The sequence below is a fragment of the Balaenoptera ricei genome, chromosome X, assembly GCF_028023285.1.
Source record: "Balaenoptera ricei isolate mBalRic1 chromosome X, mBalRic1.hap2, whole genome shotgun sequence".
Lineage (NCBI taxonomy): Eukaryota > Metazoa > Chordata > Mammalia > Artiodactyla > Balaenopteridae > Balaenoptera > Balaenoptera ricei.
The window spans coordinates 63,098,629-63,118,272 of NC_082660.1; the positions used below are offsets into that span (position 1 = coordinate 63,098,629).

A 19,644-nucleotide genomic window follows, 5' to 3' on the forward strand; every position below is an offset into this window, starting at 1 on the left:
GCTGTTGATGAGAGACACACTTTAGATTCAAAGATACAAAGGGGATGAAAGTAAAGGAATGGAAAAAGATATACCATGTAAATAACAACCATAAGAGCACTAGAGTAGCTATACTAATATCAGACAAAACAGACTTCAAAACAAAAGAAAATGTTACTAGAGATAAAGAAGGATATTTTGTAATGATAAAAAGGTTAATCCATCAGGAAGATATAACAATTATAAACATATATGGACCTAACAACAGAGCCCCAAAATACATGAAGCAAAAGTCAACAATATTGAATGGACAGGTACATAATTAAACAATGATAGTTGGGGATGTCAGTGTCCCACCTTCAGTAATGCATATTACAAGTAGGCAGAGCATCAAAAAGGATACAGAAGATTTGAACAACAGTATAAACCTACTAACCTAACAGACAACTACACCACACTGCACCAGATAAGAGCAGACTACACATTCTTCTAGAATGGAACATATTCTAAGCCTTAAAAAGCCTCAGTTGACTTAACAGGATTGAAATCATACAAAATATGTTCTCTCCCTATATGGAAATAAATTAGAAGTCAAGAACAAAACTAAGTTATTTGGAAATTAAACAACACACTCCTAAATAACCAACAGGTCAAAGAATAAATCACAAGGGAAATTAGAAAATACCTTGAGCTGAATGAAAAGGAAAACAAAACATACCAAAACTTATCGGATGGAACTAAAGCAATGGTTAGGGGAAATATCCTAGCCATAAACAGCAATATTAAAAAAGATCTCAACCTTCCATCTTAGGGGGAAAAAAAAAGCCAGCCCACTAAACCTAAAGCAAGCACAGAGGGAAAAAGTCATAAAGATTACAGTGGAAATAAATGGAATATAACACTTAAAAAACAATAGAGAAAATCATGAAAACCAAAAGTTGGTGCTTTGAAAAGATCCAACAAATTGACAAAACTTTAGCTAGCTAAACTAACCAAGAAGAGAAAAGACTCAAATTACTAAAATCAGGAATCAAATAGGGGTGACATCACTACTGACCTTTGGAGAAAGACTATTCATATCTAGTGCCTCAGCTATGTCCCCTTGTATAAATCTCTTAATCTCTCCAAATTTCCATTTCCTTATCTGTACAAGATGAAGTTGATTGATATCATTTTTTAAACTCTAAGCAGATGAATCATATTTTTCAAACAAAATCTTAAAAGGACATACTACATAGGAAACTGATTAAAGCCTAATTTCTCTGAAGCAAGATGGGGATCTTGGAGAAGTGTGAATAAGTCTCCTGCTCTTAAAGGAGATTCTGAAGCTCTTCTGGCAGAACCTAAGGGTACCACAGAACACAGTTTCTTAATTTCTGAACTAGATGATCTGTAAGGGTTCTTACAGCTATAAAGTGTTATCTATAGTAAATTATCTTCTTATTAAAATTGCTACTATACAATTTGTTATATTTCCACAAGATGGTGCTAATACATTCCACTTTCCATTAAAACATGTCTTCTATATGATCATTTTTACAGTTAATAATTTTATCATAGTCTATGATCATATAATACCCTTAACTTTTCAAAGTACTATTGTATTACTTATACTATCTTCATTACAAGCCACCTACACAAATAATGTTGCACTAATTTTTCAGATGACTATATCACAGCACACAGTAGTTAGGTGAGCGACCCAAGGTCACACAGTTGATTAGTAACAGATTTTCTAATGCTAGCTCTGTGCTCTTTCCCTAGATCACACTGCCTGATTACAGATAATATTGTCAAAATCTCAAGGTCTCAGGCTGAGAACAGAAGCAAAAATAAAGCAATGAATATTAAGTAGCATTAAAACTGATACAAACTTCCCTTGGGCTCATATATTGAACCGTTAATATTTGTGCATATAAATACATTTATGTATATTTCCTTTGTTGTTTCCCTTCTTATTAGAAGACCTCTGGTGTCACATATTCCTATACAACCATAGTAAAGGCTAAATAGTGATAAATAAAAATATCTCATTAACACTGTCCTTATTGTAAACATAATAACTATTTTTTAAAACCGTCATAGAAATTACATAATCTGGGTTTACTAACTCTAAGCACTATAAATTTAGAAACTAACACTATAATTTTTGTTAAATTCTCCTCTTTCGATTCCATGAGAGATACAAAAAGTTTTATAGAACAGGAAAGAGACACACTTCTCTTCCCACTTGAGGATACTACATCTAACATAAAAACTATCCCCAACTACTAGGAAACAACTCACAGTAGCTGCCAACTAAGACAGGCTTTAGATTCGTTTTAGAGAAATTTAAAATGGTGTTAGAAAAGGAGCTAAAAAATTACTCCTCCTCTAACATACTACTTACCCAATTATTTATTCACATCCAAAAATCTAGCAACATTAAGTTTAGGTTGTGTGTGTGTGTGTGTGTGTGTGTGTGTGTGTGTGTGTGTGTGTGTGTGTTTAAGAAAATACGAAATGAGACCTTATGGTCTCAGAAGGATGCTAAAGAAACCATGCTTTCTTTGGATGCTGAGAGGAGAAAAGCAACCCAGGCCTCTCACACAAGGAGCTGAGAAATATTCTCATTTTTGGTAACCTACAAAGGCCTCTCCTCTACAGAAATTTATAAGCACTTAGTCTCTGACGTGTAGCTTAAGGCAGTAGGGTCATTTAAATTTCAGTTATTAAGATCAATATTAGATTATTTTTTACAAAACATTTTCAGGGTTTTATCCAATTCTTCAGGATTCTATCCAATTCAAATGTTTTCTGTCATTTTCCCAATTTATCTCACTGTCTCTACTACAACAAGAGGTCACCAATTAGGAATTTTCCTGTGTATAGTCTTGGGCTCAGTTTCATTTCACTAACCTTCTTTATTTACTGTCCATTCTGAAAAAACTCAACTCCTTAAATCTTCCAAATACATGTCAAGGATTCTCATGTTTTCCTTGTCGTTTAATATATTAAGAGTTTTTAAAAACTATTTTTGAAAAAAAATAAAAAGAACAAAGTAAAATGTTAATACTGAGCATTTATGAGTGTGGGATTAAAGGGGACTTTTACATTCCATATTACTTTTTTTGTGACATTTAAATTTTTATAATTAGCACATATAACTGCTTTAATCAGCAAAGAAGTTTTTTTTAAATTAATTCTATTTATTTATTTATTTATTTTTAATTTGGCCACTCAGCATGGCATGTGGGATCTCAGTTCCTGACCAGGGATCGACCCCACGTCCACTGCACTGGAAGTGCAGAGTCTTAACCACTGGACCACCAGGGAAGTCCCCAATCAGCAAAGAAGTTTTAAACATTATTTTTACTATATCCACGGGTATTACCCTTTCATTTTGATTCTTCTCGCCCAAATTTAATTTGCCGTAATTAGAAAATAGGTCTTAGAGCAAAAGGGGAAAAGTAAGCCTCCCCAAGTGTTTACCAGCCAGTAGCTCCAAGGAACACAGTTGAGTGAATTAGAAAGAACTACTAGAAATCAAGGAAAAAATCATCCTTGATAAAGAATATGATTAAGGTGGGACTTCCTGGTGGTGCAGCGGTTAAGAATCCGCCTGCCAATGCAGGGGACACGGGTTTGAGCCCTGGTCTGGGAAGATCCTACATGCCGCAGAGCAACTAAGTCCGTGTGACACAACTACTGAGCCTGCGTGCCACAACTACTGAAGCTCACGTGCCTAGAGCCCGTGCTCCACAACAAGAGAAGCCAGTGCAATGAGAAGCCTACGCACCGCAAGGAAGAGTAGTCCCCGCTCACCGCAATTAGAGAAAGCCCACGTGCAGCAATGAAGACCCAACGCAGCCAAAAATAAATAAAATAAATAATTTTTTTAAAATAAATTAAAAATAAATAAATAAATTCTATCATGTTAAAAAAAAAAAAGAATATGACTAAGATATGGGGATTAGGACATTTTTCTCCCGGGGGAAAAAAAAGTCTGCAAAGTCTTTGCAGTAAATCAGTGTAATTCCAAAGCCTTTTGAGTTGGACTCATTTCTGTTGTTTGGTTTACAGTACTTCTTGTAGAATACTAATTAGTTAGAGTGAAATTTCTGTAAACCTTTTCTAAAAAGCCAAGTTCAGCAAAATATATCTCCAAATTGTTAGATAGGACTTTAAAAGACTAAACACTAAATTCAAATTCTACCAGGACAACTGAGAGGCCACTAACAAATCCCCTAGAGTGCAGAAGAAAGTTCTATATCAACAGTCTCTTCCCACCTACTTATTCTTGCCTCTGCCAGGAGCAGACAGAGGAGCTCAGTATAGCAAGAATTACAAAAAGGGAGAAAAAGAAAAACTGTACTTTATTAAACAAGAAAACCTCTTAAACATATTTCCAAAGCTCGTTTCAAAGATCTGAAATTTTATATTCTATGGAGTCCTAACTGAATTTGTCATTTGAATACACTGAGGCAGGTACCTTGATGCCAACAGTAAAGTAAGCTTAAGGATTCCCAATTTCATTCAGAATTATAGTGGCCTTTCTTAATCTGTGGCATCTCTAATAAGGGGGCATAATCAAAAAAGTGTGTCAGAGGGACTTCCCTGGTGGCGCACTGGTTAAGAGTCCGCCTGCCAATGCAGGGGACACGGGTTCGATCCCCGGTCCAGGAAGATCCCACATGCCGTGGAGTAACTAAGCCTGTGAGCCACAACTACTGAGCCTGTGCTCTAGAGCCCACAAGCCACAACTACTGAGCCTGCACGCCACAACTACTGAAGCCTGTGTGCCTAGAGCCCGTGCTCCACAACAAGAGAAGCCACCACAATGAGAAGCCTGCACACCGCAACAAAGAGTAGCCCCCGCTGGCCGCAACTAGAGAAAGCCTGCATGCAGCAGTGAAGACCCAAAGCAGCCAAAAATAAATAAATTTTTTAAAAAAATACCCCCAGAAAAATGTGGCAGAAATCAAGGAAAGCAGCAGCTGTTTATGAAGTTTTCTTAGCAAAAGAAAAGGCAAGAGGGAGACAAAAACTGACCAAGGTCCTAAACTGAGATCTGTTAACAAGAACTGAGGGAAAGAAAAGAGCTTTTAAGCAATACCCACTGCCACCCTTTATCTTCTAGGCTTCTACTCCAACAGAATTCTAATATACTACAGCAATTTTGGTATCTTATCATCTGTGAAAAAATGAGGGGTTTTCCTTTTAGACTGAATGGGTATTTCCAAATTGTATATAACCTCTAGCTTAAGATATCCACTGTTCTCAAAAGAGTTAAGCCTGTAGAAAGTACACTCACCTTCCATGCCCTCCTTCTAGTACAAAATCTACAGAGAAAGGTGCTTAATTAGCAGCTATTCATTCCTGCTTGTATCACCAACTGCTCCCAACAGTTTTCTCAACACACAGATAATTAAAGCACAAAGAAGAATTGCCACAAAGAATGGCAGTATATGATAAAAAGATGTGGGTGTCTGTCTTTATAATATTTTTACCTGGGAAGTCAACAAGTAATCTGCGTTTGATTTCACTGTGATAAATTTTAGTGAAGCAGCCACATTAGTGCCCATTTGCAGTAAATAGCAAACACATCACCTAGCAATAGCAGCAGCTACTGCCATATATTGAGCAGTTTCTATTTCCCAAGCATGTTACTAAACACTACAATATATGCATCATCGTATTTAATCTCTAGAATAATTCTAAAAAGTAGGTATCACAATGTTGATAATTATTTTTGCCTCTTTTTAAATACATTAAAATATAATCCTTTTCAAGGCATTTGACAATACTTCACTAAGTTATTTTTATATCCCCAAAAGATGTGGAAAAATAATCTGGCAGAAAGATTAAAATAATATATAATAACTAGGGCTAGAATTCAAGTCCTTCCTGTTTTCCCCAATCTCATTCTAGTGACAAGAATACAAAAAGAGTCAAAAACATAGTGGTGCTCTATAAATGTGTTATTATCTAAATATGACTGTGGGTCAAATAATGTTCCTAATAATACAGACACTAAACAGAGAGTAAAAATCTGATATAGTTAGCTTATGATATAAATATCAGCCATGCTCTATCACTGTCATATTTTCCTTCTGTAAGGTTTTCTAAAAAAGATGATGACAGATAAGAGGTCAACAATCCATGGCATATACGATAATAACCTACATTTATGCCACTTCAAGCCTCAGCCTACTCTTATAAGCAGTTGCTAGAGAGCATTCATGTTTATGTTCATTCTGGCATAAACTACAGGCTCACCTCCATAGTCTTAAGCTTCCAGAAGCCATCCATGGCACCACAGCATCCTTTTTTTCTTTTTTTGTCCTTCCCATTCCTGTCTCCTTGGCATACTAATCTTTTGATAGGTTGATGCCATAACCTTTGTGAGTGCTCCTCCCCCAAATACTGCCAAATCCTGGAATAGAACTCACTCATTCACTTTATAAAAAGGTTGTTCATTTAAAGGAGACTTGTAAACCTATGCTAAACTAGGTAGCTCCTTTGGTATATTTTTAATAATTCAATTGATAAATGTGATTTATAATAAACATTTCAGGTATATTCCACTTGTATGAAGCATTCTAAATTGAGACAAGTATATCTCTTATAACTGCATAAGCCTGCTCTGTCAGGCATAGTTCTTTACAGAGTTTGATCAATCTTTGGGCTCTAAAAAGTCTTTTACATAAACAACTTATTTGCATAAGTATTTTATTAGAGATATATATGCCTATGAGTACTATAATCTTAATGACCATATTTCTATTTATTTCATTAATGGTAAATATAATTTTCACAATAGTTAGACTAATCAAGAGAATATCTCCAAATAACTAGAACTAACCCCATACTCAGAGAAGGGAATCATTTAGGAATTGATTTGCTATATTTTACCCATAATCCCCTGATATTCAAAGCACTTCGGACTTCCCTGGTGGCGCAGTGGTTAAGAATCCACCTGCCAATGCAGGGGACACAGGTTCGAGCCCTGGTCCGGGAAGATCCAACATGCCGCAGAGCAACTAAGCCCATGCACCACAACTACTGAGCCTGTGCTCTAGAGCCCGTGAGCCACAACTACTGAAGCCCGCACGCCTAGAGCCCGTGCTCTGCAACAAGAGAAGCCACCGCAATGAGAAGCCCGCGCACTGCAAAGAAGAGTAGCCCCCACTCGCCGCAACTAGAGAAAGTCCATGCGCAGCAACGAAGACCCAACACAGCCAAAAATTAATTAATTAATTAATTTAAAAGGAAAAGAAAATTCAAAGCACTTTATGTGACATCTCCAGAAAAATAGGTTTTTCACAGAAATTCACTAGCAATTACTGAGTATCTACTATTATGTCAGAACCTGTACTGGGCATAGGTATTCAGTGAAACACAGGATTCTTGCATATAGTTGCTATATTTTTGCACTATTCCATGATATTTCCAGATTCAACACAACAGTACAAATCTTAGTGTAGTTCTAAGCATACAGTAAGTGCTTAATATATACTTACTTGACTGATATTAAAATACCAAGATTCTCTTAAGACTAATAATTTTAGGTGATCCTACTATTTACCCACCTGCCTTTATACTCTGGGGTTAGCAGACAGCAATACATACCAAAGCAAAAAATAAGGATTTCCATATTCTTGATGAAGATACAAAGGAGGAATGGAGGGAGAACATGCTTTTATGTTATTAAGAATAGAATACATTTTTCTATCAACTGGCAACATATAAGAATAATAAACAATACATGTTAAAGGAGTAAATAAATTTAGCATGTTGACTTTTGAAATCAGAAAATGTTTAAACTGCCAAAGTACCCTATAGTAAGTATTGACTGAACTCTATGATAATAATCGTTAATTTATATTTATTATTTTTTTATATTACCTGAGCCAGAAAGAACTTTGTTCATATTTATTCAGCTTGTAGGTTTGTACTCCAAAGGTATGACAGAGAACATGAAGATATCTGGTCTACAATATTAAAAGAAAAAAAACAAGATATGTCAGATTCATGATTCTCTTAACATTAAAAAAATCTATAGCATTTCAGAGTCTTTAAGACATACTTAGTGTTCTGTACATCAAAATAACCCACTCATCCTTATCAAAACCTCTCAATTTATATAAAGAGGAGCTAAAAAATATTCAGGGTGTGGCATTAGTTACCTATGGAAAGGCAATACAATACATTACTAATAGAACTTGAAAGATCCTTTGTAACAGGAAATGGGAAAACTAATCATTGCCCAGCAAAAGAGCAGGCTAAAATGCCTCTGTAAGTTGCCAGATTCAGTAAAAGACATTAGAAAAGAGTATATTCAAAGAAAACAAAATCACCACTGAGGGGGGCAAAAATTGAATGAATACCTTTCAAAATTAAGACAAATTTAAAAAACGTGAAATGTGTCCAAAGCACTATCTAGTCATAAGACTTATTTAGAAATAGTTGATTTAATGGATCTCTTGATAACAACAAAAATTTTCTTTACATAAATTACCACTGAGATAGAAGTAGGAACAAGTATGTGAATGATGCCATAGGAAAATACTCTTACAGCTTAATCAGCATCTCAGTCGCTGTGTTAATGTCATATCGTACAGAATTTTCATTCATCAAAATACTGGGAAATGGCATAAAAGAAAAAAAACTTAATTCTAATAATTTACCCAAATATCCCCTATTTATAGAAACCATCTAGCCAGAATCTGATTATATCCATATAAAGGAGTCCTTTATAAGTTTAACCTGAGTAAGACTACAGAAGCAGATCCTCAATTAAGAATCCAAGATCTGAGGGAAGTTATTCATAAGTAATGTGTAAAGAGCTGTCTTGCTTCAAAAAAGTTTCCCTTTGAATTACAGTACAGTACATTCAGAAAGTAGAAGTTCAATATGCATGCCTGAGCACATCAGACCTACTGTATATTTGAATCTAAAATAAAGAACAGTCTTGGTAATGTGGGTCTGGCAAGAATCCAGAAGTATTTAAATGCATTCTCGACATTTCAGCAGAAAAAGCTTAACTCATTACATGCCCCAGATCCCATAGGTTCACACAGGGCTACACCAGTTATGTAGCTATACTGGAATAATGCAGCTTATACCCACTTGCTGCAGAGAGGCTTGCAACTAACTTACACAGAGAAAAATGGAAAGTAAAACTTTTGATGAACATTTAAATGTACTGAGTCTTTATTCAATTTCCTCAGTGTTTTTTTTTTATCTTCCCTCGCAATCCCTTCAAGTGTACTTACATTAAATACTACTTCCTAGGGGAGAAAAGAATATAAAACAATAAACTTATGAGACCAAAGCTACAAAATACTAAGATATCCTTCAAGAGACCTGCAGCATATTTTCAATGTAATGACCAAAAAAAAATCTTTTAACTACCAGTACTGCTCCATTCACTCATTCATTTATACATTCAATGATAAATATTTACTAAGCATGTCTTATCTATTAGGCACTATTTTAGGCCTTAGAGACACATCAGTGAACAAAGCAGACAAAAATCTCTGTCCTCATGAAACATTTCTAATGGGGTATTTAGTACTAAGATTTATACAAACATCTCTTTAGAAAATACGTTCCTGGCCTTCCATGGAGTGGTAACATCTCATTTTGCAAGTAATACACAGTGACAAAAAAACACAAAGAAGGTAGATCTGTACGTCTGTTGTATACTGGTCATATAGAAACGGATTTATGGGACCAGAACTCATGGAATCTCTAGAAACTCCAGCCACTGCTTCATCTATTGGCCCAGAAATAGAAGATCCAACCGAATACCTAATTTACAATGCCACGATGAGACTATATAGATGATTTCTAAAACTCAGTTAGATACTGCAGCTAAAAATGAGTTTGATCACTAACTTTTGAGTTCAGTATGAGGCTTTTTTAAAAAATATTTATTTATTTATTTGGCTGTGCTGGGTCTTAGCTGCAGCACGCGGGATCTTCATTGAGGTGTGCAGGACCTTTAGCTACGGCATGTGGGATCTTTTAGTTGCGGCATGTGGGCTCTTAGTCGTGGCATGAGGGATCTATTGATAGTTCCCTGACCAGGGATCGAACCCATGCCCGCTGCATTGGGAGCACGGAATCTTAACCACTGGATCACCAGGGAAGTCCCCTTTTTATTTTTAATTAACTAGATAATTTCATTTTCTGTGAATTACTTTATAAATTAGGTTCTTAAAATTCAGAAAAAGCAAACCTATTATTTTTTTTTAAAGTAGGTGTTTTGTTTTTTGTTTTTTTAAATTTATTTATTTATTTTTATGACTGTGTTGGGTCTTCGTTTCTGTGCAAGGGCTTTCTCTAGTTGTGGCAAGCGGGGGCCACTCTTCATCGCGGTGCGTGGGCCTCTCACTATCGCGGCCTCTCTTGTTGCGGAGCACAGGCTCCAGACGCGCAGGCTCAGTAATTGTGGCTCACGGGCCCAGTCGCTCCGTGGCATGTGGGATCTTCCCAGACCAGAGCTCGAACCCGTGTCCCCTGCATTGGCAGGCAGATTCTCAACCACTGCGCCACCAGGGAAGCCCAAACCTATTATTTTTTAATTTCCAAGTTCCAAGCTATTTTTCTTTGAGATTTTGTTGTCTTTTAAAGGTTTATAGATCATGTATTTTTACATTTTGTTCAATTATAATTGTGTAACAATAATTGAATGATAATTGCCTGCCTTTCTTCCTTAATGGCTTTAAGACATTTACCTTCCAATCCTTCCCTTACTCAGCTTTCTCTAATCCTCAGATGTCTCAGTAATAATAAACAATAGGTCATTAGTTATTTCTCCTGGTGCTCTAAGATACAATTTTCCAAACACTTTATTTCTCTGCCTCTAAACAATACAGCATTACCTTCTGCCATCATGTCAACACCTTAAGTAATTCCTAATCTAGTTTTGGGATACAGGAAGGATGTCTCAGAAAAAAGAGAGTTGGCTTATTTAATTCATTAATTCTTTTTAAGTGAATAACACTACAGTTAGCTCCTCTCCAACCTTTATCCGATCATTTCCTCTCATTATAAGACTTCTTGCCCTGGATTTTCAGGTCTTGTCTAAACCTTAAGCCCATCAAAAGCACACTAAATAATTTCATTGACCTTTAGAATGAAAATCATGAGTTTTCTAACAGTATAGTTTTATCAATCACCTTCTAAACAAAATACAAACTCTTAACTCTGAACTTCAAGGTCCTTTACTGGTAGCCCCATCCTGACGAAGATATAGTTAATAATTACTTTTCTGTTACATATCCTTGATCCTCTAATTCAGTCCTTTCCCCTCTCTTTACATTTGCTTTTCCCTTTATCAGCTCTAACTCTGTGCAAGATAGCAAAAGTTTTCTTTCCTTAAACACCAGCTATGAGTCTCCTTTCATATCTTTCAATATGCAATTCAATGTCCATTTACTCTACAAAGCATATTAAAGAAAGGTGTCTGTCCTCTAGTAATTTATAATGTGAAATAGATAGCAACAGAGCTAGAGACAAAAGAAAGAGATGGTAAAAACATGCAAATGCAAACAATCCAAGAAACTTTACAGATGAAATTATTAGAATTAATAAAAGAGTTCAGAGAAGTTGCTGGATATTAAATAAACATTTAAAAGCAACTGCATTCTTATACACCAATGACAAACAAATAAAAATGTAAACTCTAAGATATCACTTATGACAGCAAGTTGACTGAAATATCTTTACACAGAAAATTACAAAACTATGTTGAAATACATTAAAGAAGACTATATAAATTAGGACATATCACATTCATTGATAAGAAGATTCAGCATTATAAAGACAGTGATGCTCTCCAAATTAATTATAAATCAAATGCCATTTCAATCAAAATTTCAATAGTTTTTCACCAACCTGACAAGCTGACTCTATAAGGAATATGGAAGAGTAAAAGGCCCAGAACAGCTAAAACAACATTGAAGAAGAATAAAATAAAAGGACTTATGCTATCAAGACTACACTGAGTTAAATAATGCCCTCCTCCCAAAATTCATGTCCATCTGGAACCAGTGAACGTTACCTTATTTGGAAATAGGGTCTTTGCAGTGTAATCAAGGTGAGGTAATACTGGATTAGGGTGCATCCTAAATCCATCATGACTGTCCTTATAAAAACAGAACTCAAAAATAATATAGATAAAATGTAATTCTAAAAATGTTCATCTAACCCACAGGAAGGTGGGAAAAAGTAAACAGGAAACAAAAAGCAGAGAAAACAAACAAAAAAGCCAGCATCACATTCCTGTTAAAGATGTCAGATTGAGCACGCACAACTACCTCTGCTCTCTCCTAACATCCCAGTAAAATGATAGTAAAAGAAGAAAAGTTTTTAATTGTGGTAAAAAGCATGTAACGAAATGTACCATCTTAACCATTTTAAAGTGTACAGTTTAGTAGTGTTAACTATATTCATATTGTTGTGCAACAGATCTCCAGAACTTTTTCATCTTGCAAAACTGAAACTCTTTACCCACTGAACAATAACCCTTCATTTGCCCCTCCCTAAACCCCTGGCAATCACCATTCTACTTTCTGTTTCTGTGAGTTTGACTACTTTAAATACCTCGTATAAAGGAAATCATAAAATATTTGGCTTTTTGTGACTGACTTATTTCATTTAGTATAGCATTCTCAAGGCTCACCCATGTTGTAGCAGTTGACAGGATTTCTTTCAAGACTGAATAATATTTCACTGTATGTGTATACTACCTTTCTTCTTTAATCCATTCATTTGTCAATGGACATTTGTGTTGCTTCCACCTCTCAACTACCGTGAATAATGCTGTAATGAACATGGGTGTGCAAATATTTCTTCAAGAACCTGCTTTCATTTCTTTTGGACATATACCCAGAATGGGATTGCTGTATTATACACTAATTCTATTTTTTAATTTTCTGAGGAACTGTCATACTGTTCTCCATAATGTCTGCATCATTTTACATTCTCAGCAAGTGTATGAGGGTTCCAGTTTCTCCACATCCTCATCAACACCTGTTATTTTGTTGTTTTGGCCATCCTAATGAGTGTGAAGCAATATCTCATTGTGGGGACTTCCCTGGTGGTCTACTGGGTAAGATTCCAATGCAGGGGGCCCAGGTTCAATCCCTGGTAGGGGAACTAGATCCCGCATGCATGCCACAACTAAGACGTCCGTGTGCCGCAACTAAGACCCAGCGCTGCCAAAATAAATAAATAGATAAATAGATAAAGGCTGCCTGCAACTTAGAGTAAAGGAGACAAAGAACACAGTCTTAAAAAAATAGTTTAGAAAAGTCACTAAACAAACAAATAAGTACAAACCACAGCAAGAACAACAAACTGTGAGTAGTGGGGAAAATCTAACTTCCAAAGTTACTACATTATAATATTGAAAATGTCCACTTTTTAACAACAAAAAATAAGACATACAAAGAAGCAAAAAAGTATGGCCCTTTCACAAGAAGAAAAGAAGGAAGGGAGGGAGAGAGGGAGGGAGGGAGGGAGGAAGAAAGGGAGAAAGGGAGGGAGGGAGGGAGGGAGGAAGGAAGGAAGGAAGGAAAGGAAAGGAAAGGAAGGAAGGAAGGAAGGAAGGAAGGAAGGAAGGAAAACTGTCCCTAAGAAAGCACAGATACTGGACATAAAAGACAAAGGCTTCTTTTTTTTTTTTTCCGCGCTGCATGGCTTGCGGGATCTTAGTTCCCCAACCAGGGATGGAACCCAGGTCCCAGCAGGGAAAGCACCGAGTCTTAACCACTGGATCACCAGGGAATTCCAAAGATAAAGACTTTAAATCAACTGTCTTAAATATGCTCAATGAGCTAAAGCAATTCATGGAAAAAGAACTAAAGGAAACAAGGATAAAAATGTCTTACCAAATAGAGGATATCAATAAAGAGATAGAAATTACATATATAAGAAAAGAAATTCTGGAGCTGGAAAGTACAATAATTGAAATTAAGAATTCACCACAGGGTTTCAAAAAAAGATTAGATCAGAAAGAAGAATCAACAAACTTGAAAGTAGATCAATAGAAATTATTCAGTTTGAAGAGCAGAAAGAAAAAAGAATGAAGAACAATAAAGAGAGCCTGAGACCCATGAGACAACAACAATGTATGTAAAATCAGAGTCCCTGAAGGAGAGAAGACAGAGAAAAAAGCAGAAAGAATACTCAAAGAAATATTGGCCCAAAACTTCCACATTTGATAAAGATACAAATCTGCAAGTCCAAGAAGCTCAACAAACTTTAAATAGAATAAACACAAAGATATCCAGGACTTCCCTGGTGGCTCAGTGGTTAAGAATCTGCCTGCCAATGCAGGGGACATGGGTTCGAGCCCTGGTCTGGGAAGATCCCACATGCTGCGGAGCAACTAAGCCCATGCGCCACAACTACTGAGCCTGTGCTCTAGAGCCTGCAAGCCACAACTACTGAGCCCACGTGCCACAACTACTGAAGCCCTTGCGCCTAGAGCCCGTGTTCTACAACAAGAGAAGTCACCATAATGAGAAGCCCACACACCGCAATGAAGAGTAGCCCCCGCTCGCTGCAACTAGAGAAAGCCCGCACACAGCAACGAAGACCCAATGCAGCCAAAAATAAATAAATGAATTTATTAAAAACAAACAAAAAAAAGATATCCACACTGAGACACATTATAACCAAACCATCAGAAGACAAAGAATCTTGAAGGCAACAAGCAAGATGCAGTTAGTCATGTACAAGGGATCCTCAAACTTCAGCTGATTTCCCATACAAGTCAGAATGCAGTAAAATGACATATTTAAAGTGATGAAAAAACAACTTTCAACCAAAAGTTCTCTATGTGGCAAAACTATCCTTTCAGAAATGAAGGAGAAATTAAGACATTCTCATATACACAAAAGTTGAGAGAGTTTGTCTCTAGGAGACCTGTTCTACAATGCTAAATAGAATTTTTCAGGCTGAAATAAAAGCATGCTAGATAGTAATGCAAAGAAATAAAAATAAGGGTAAAGGTAAGTAGGTAAATATAAAAGTCAGAATTATTGTATATTTGGTTCATAACTCCTCATTTTTTTCTATATGATTTAAAGGAAAAATACATTTAAAAATAAGTATAAGTCTATGCTAATGGGCACATAATATATAAATATGTAATTTGTAAATGGAGATGTATAGCAGCAGACTTTTTGTATAATATTGAAGCTAATAGGTATTGATTCAAACTGGATTCTTACGAGTTTATGACGTTAATTATATTTTTCAGAATAACCAGTAAAAAAGTAACTGAAACATATGATGAAAACGGTATGAGAAGGAAATCAAAATGGAATAGTAGATAAAAGCAATTAAACAAAAAAGAAGGTAGTAGTGGAGGGAATGAGGAACAAAAAGATATAAGACACATATATAGGTATATAGAAAACAAACAGGAAAATGGCAGAAGTCCTTTCTTACAGTAATTACATGTAATTTAACTCCCCAATTAAAAGGCAGAGATTGGCAGATTGGCTAAATTTTTTTTAAACACACCATGATCAAACTATATGCTGGTTACAAAATCTCAGTTTACATCCAAAGACAAAAATAGACTGAAAATGAAAACATGAAAAAAAGATATTCTAAGCAAATAGGAACCAAAAGAGAGCTGAGTGCCTATGCTAATATCAGACAAAATAGACTTTAAGTCAAAAATTGTTACAAAAGACAAAGAACATTACATATTGATAAAAGGGTAAATTTATCAAGAAAATATAACAATTATAAACATATATACACCTAACAACAGACCCCTAAAATATATGCAGCTAAAACTGACACAAGTGAAAGGACAAACAGTTCTACAATTACAGTTGGAGATATCAACACCTCACTTTCAATCATGTACAAAGCCAGACAAAAGATCAAAAAGAAAATAGAAGACTTGAACAATACTATAAACCACCTAGATTTAATAAACATATACAGAACACTCAACCCCAAACCAGCACAATACTCATTCTCCTCAGGTACGCATGGAACATTCTCCAGGATAGATCATATGTTGTGCCACAAGTCTCAATAAATTTTACAACACTGAAATCATACAAAGCATCTTTTCCTACCACAATGGAATAAAACTTGAAAACTGGAAAATTCAAAAATATGTGGAAATTAAACAACAAACTCTTAAACAACCAATGGGTCAAAGAAGAAATCACAAGAGAAATTAGAAAATATGTAGAGATGAATGGAAATAAAAACACAACATACTAAAACTTATGGGATTCAGCAGAGGCAATGCTCAGAAGGAAATTTATAGCTATATACACCTACATTAAAAAAAAAACTTACAAAACTATAATTCAAAAAAGATACATAAACCCCTATGTTCACAGCAACACTATTCACAATAGCCAAGAGATGGAAGCAACCTAAATGTCCATCAAAAGATGAATGGATAAAGAAGATGTGGTATATATATAAAGGAATATTACTCAGCCATAAAAAAGAATGAAATAATGCCATTTGCAAAAACTTGGATGGACCTAGAGATTATCATACTAAGTGAAGTCAGAAAGAGAAAGACAAACACCATATGTTATCACTTATATGCAGAATCTAAAATACGACACAAGTGAACTTATCTATGAAACAGAAACAGACTCACAGACATAGAGAACAGACTTGTGGTTGCCAAGGGGGAGGGGGTTGGGGGAGGGGTGGATTGGGAATTTGGAATTAGGAGATGCAAACTAGTATATATAGAATGGATAAAGAACAGTCCTACTGTATAACACAGGGAACTATATTCAGTATCCTGTGATAAACCATAATGGAAAAGAATACAAAAAAGAATTATGTATAACTGAGTCACTTTGCTGTACAGCAGAAATTAACACAACATTGTAAATCAACTATACTTCAATAAAATAAATTTTAAAAATAAAGATCTCAAATCAACATGTAGGAAAAGAAGAGCAAACTAAACCAAAAGCTAGCAGAAGGAAGAAAATTTAAAAATTAGAGATAAATAAAATAGAGAAAAGAAAATCAATAGAATTAATCAAACCAAAAGTTTGTTATTTGAAAGATCAGTAAAATTGACAAACCTTTAGCTAGACTAACAAAAAAAGAAGTTTCTAAAAAGAATTACTAAAATCATAAATGAAAGTGGGAATATTTCTATGGACCTTACAGAAATAAAAAGGATTATAAGGAATTACCATGAACATAGTATGCCAAGAAGTAAGATAACCTAGTTGGACAACTCCTAGAAACACATAAACTACCAAAACTGACTCAAGAAGAAATAGAAAATCTGAATAGATTTATGACAAGAGATGGATCAGGAATCAAAAAACTCCTCTGAAAAAAGTCCAGGACCAAATGGATTCCCTGGTGAATTTTATCACTCAATTAAAGAAGATTTAACACCAATCTTTCTAAAACTCTTCCAAAAAATAGAATGTGAGGGAACCCTTCCTAACTCATGCCATGAAGCCAACATTGCCCTGATCCCAAAGCCAGATAAAGATATCACAAAATAAGAAAACTACAATGTCCTTTATGAATATAGATGCAAAATCTTCAACAAAATACAGTAAGTCCCCTACATACGAACGAGCTCCATTCCGACAGCGTATTCATAAGTCTAATTTGTTCATAAGTCCAACAAAGTTAGCCAACTAACACAATCGGATATATAGTACTCTACTGTAATAGGTTTATAATACTTTTTAACACAAATAATGCATAAAAAACAAACACACACAAAAAAAAATTTTTAATCTTACAGTTCAGTACCTTGAAAAGTAGAGTAGTACAACAGCTGGCATACAGGGGTTGGCATTGAGTGAACAGGAGAGGAGGTGGGAGATGGTAGAGCTGAAGGATCATCAGCAATAGGTGATGGAGGGCAAGCTGCAATTTCACTCATGTCTGACGTTGGTGGCACAGGTTCTGGTTCCTTGCTGGATTCAATTCTATCTACTCTCTTGAAAAAACGGTCCAGTGATGTCTGGGTAGTAGCTCCTTTTTTCTCATCATAGGTGACACCATAGCACTGGATTGCATTCTGAAAAGCTGCTGCAACCTTCGAGTACTGTTCTACGTTTGGTCCTATGCCTCAAAAACTAACAGTGCCTCCTCAAATAAAGAAAATCCGCTGCCATTTCCTGCATCGTGAATCTCTTCAGTTCTTCAGTTACTTCTTCCTCTTGTCTCTCTTCGTCCTTTCTCTGGGCCTCCAATTCCATCAGGTCTTCATTAGTAAGCTCCTCGTGTTGCACAGCAAGGAGTTCAGTGAAGTCGTCCTCTTGCATATCTAGCTCCAGCTTCTCGCTGAGGGTCACTAAGTTGCTGAAGACCTCTTTGGACTCCTCACCCACATTCTCAAATCCACAAAAATCATGAACAAACTGCGGCCAAAGGTTCTTCCAAACCCGATTCATGGTGACAGCCACAACCTCACACAAAGCAAAGTCAATGTTTTTTATGGCCTTGTAGATATTATCATCCTTCCAAAATTGCTGCAAGGTTGTTCCTGATTCATCACTAACCTTTACTGTCTGATGAAAAGTGTGACGTAAATAACATTTGTTGAAAGTCGCTATAAATCCCTGGTCCATAGGCTGGATGAGCAATGTATTCAGTAGTATTTGGTGGCAGAATCACTACTCTGATGTTGGGATGAAAGTCGTCCATGAATGGGGGGCGGCCTGGAGCACTGTCGAGCAGCAAAAGAATGTTGAATGGGATGTCCTTCTCCAAGCAATATTTCTCTCTCTCTGGGATAAAGTGGTGGAAAAACCAGTCCTGGAAAATGGCCTGTGTAATCCAGGCTTTGGGGTTACTCTTCCACACAACAGGAAGAGAGCCCTTGGCTATGTTTTTAAGGGCTCTTCGGTTCTCTGAATGATAAACTAAGGGAGGCTTCAGCTTCAGATTGCCAGAAGCATTGCCAACAAACAACAGAGTTAGCCTATTTTGCTGCTTTATAGCTGGGCATCAACTTTTCTTTCTTACTGATGTAACTTTGGTCTGGCATCCTCTTCCAGTACAGTCCTATCTCATCCACATTAAAAACCTGCTCAGGTAAATACGTGCCTTCATCAATAATTTCTCAAAGGGTTTCAGGAAATTCCCAGGCAGCTACCATATCTGCACTCGCTGCCTCACCACTTACTTTTACGTTGTGAAGGTTGGCTCTAACCTTGAACCAATGAAACCACCCATGGCTGGCGTTAAAAGATGCTCCCTCTGATTCTTCGCCATGTTTCTTTCTCAAGTCTTTTAGGTTTCTCTTGAAGGCTTTTAGCTTTCTCTTGAATCAGCATTAAGCTGAGCAGGACTCGATGCTGATGCTGATCCTGCATCCACACACTGAGAAGTTTCTCCATCTCCTCCATCACTTTTACACACTTCTTCGATATTATTGTCGACATCACCGGCACAGCAGACCTCACATGTTCCATGATCTTGTCCTTGTTCTCTAGAATCGTGCCGATGGTTAAATGACTCATGTTATAAGAATGAGTGACGTCTACCATCTTTTCGCCTCGCTCCACTCTCTCAATTATTTTCACTTTTGTTTCCATCATTATCGCTTGGCACTTCTTAGCAGTACCAGCTACATCACCGCTGCTTTTACGCTTGCTTCCAGACATCCTGGGCTTGAAATAAAGTTACTGT

General features: G+C 36.1%; 1 protein-coding gene across 1 annotated transcript in view; it reads right to left on the bottom strand.

Moving 5' to 3' along the window:
- TEX11 (testis expressed 11) overlaps positions 1 to 19,644 on the bottom strand; it is a 362,907-nt gene that overhangs the window by 235,066 nt on the left and 108,197 nt on the right. The window contains exon 9 of the mRNA XM_059910602.1: positions 7,867 to 7,952. Within this exon, the coding sequence (XP_059766585.1) occupies positions 7,867 to 7,952 (86 nt within the window). The remainder of the gene's footprint in view (positions 1 to 7,866; positions 7,953 to 19,644) is intronic.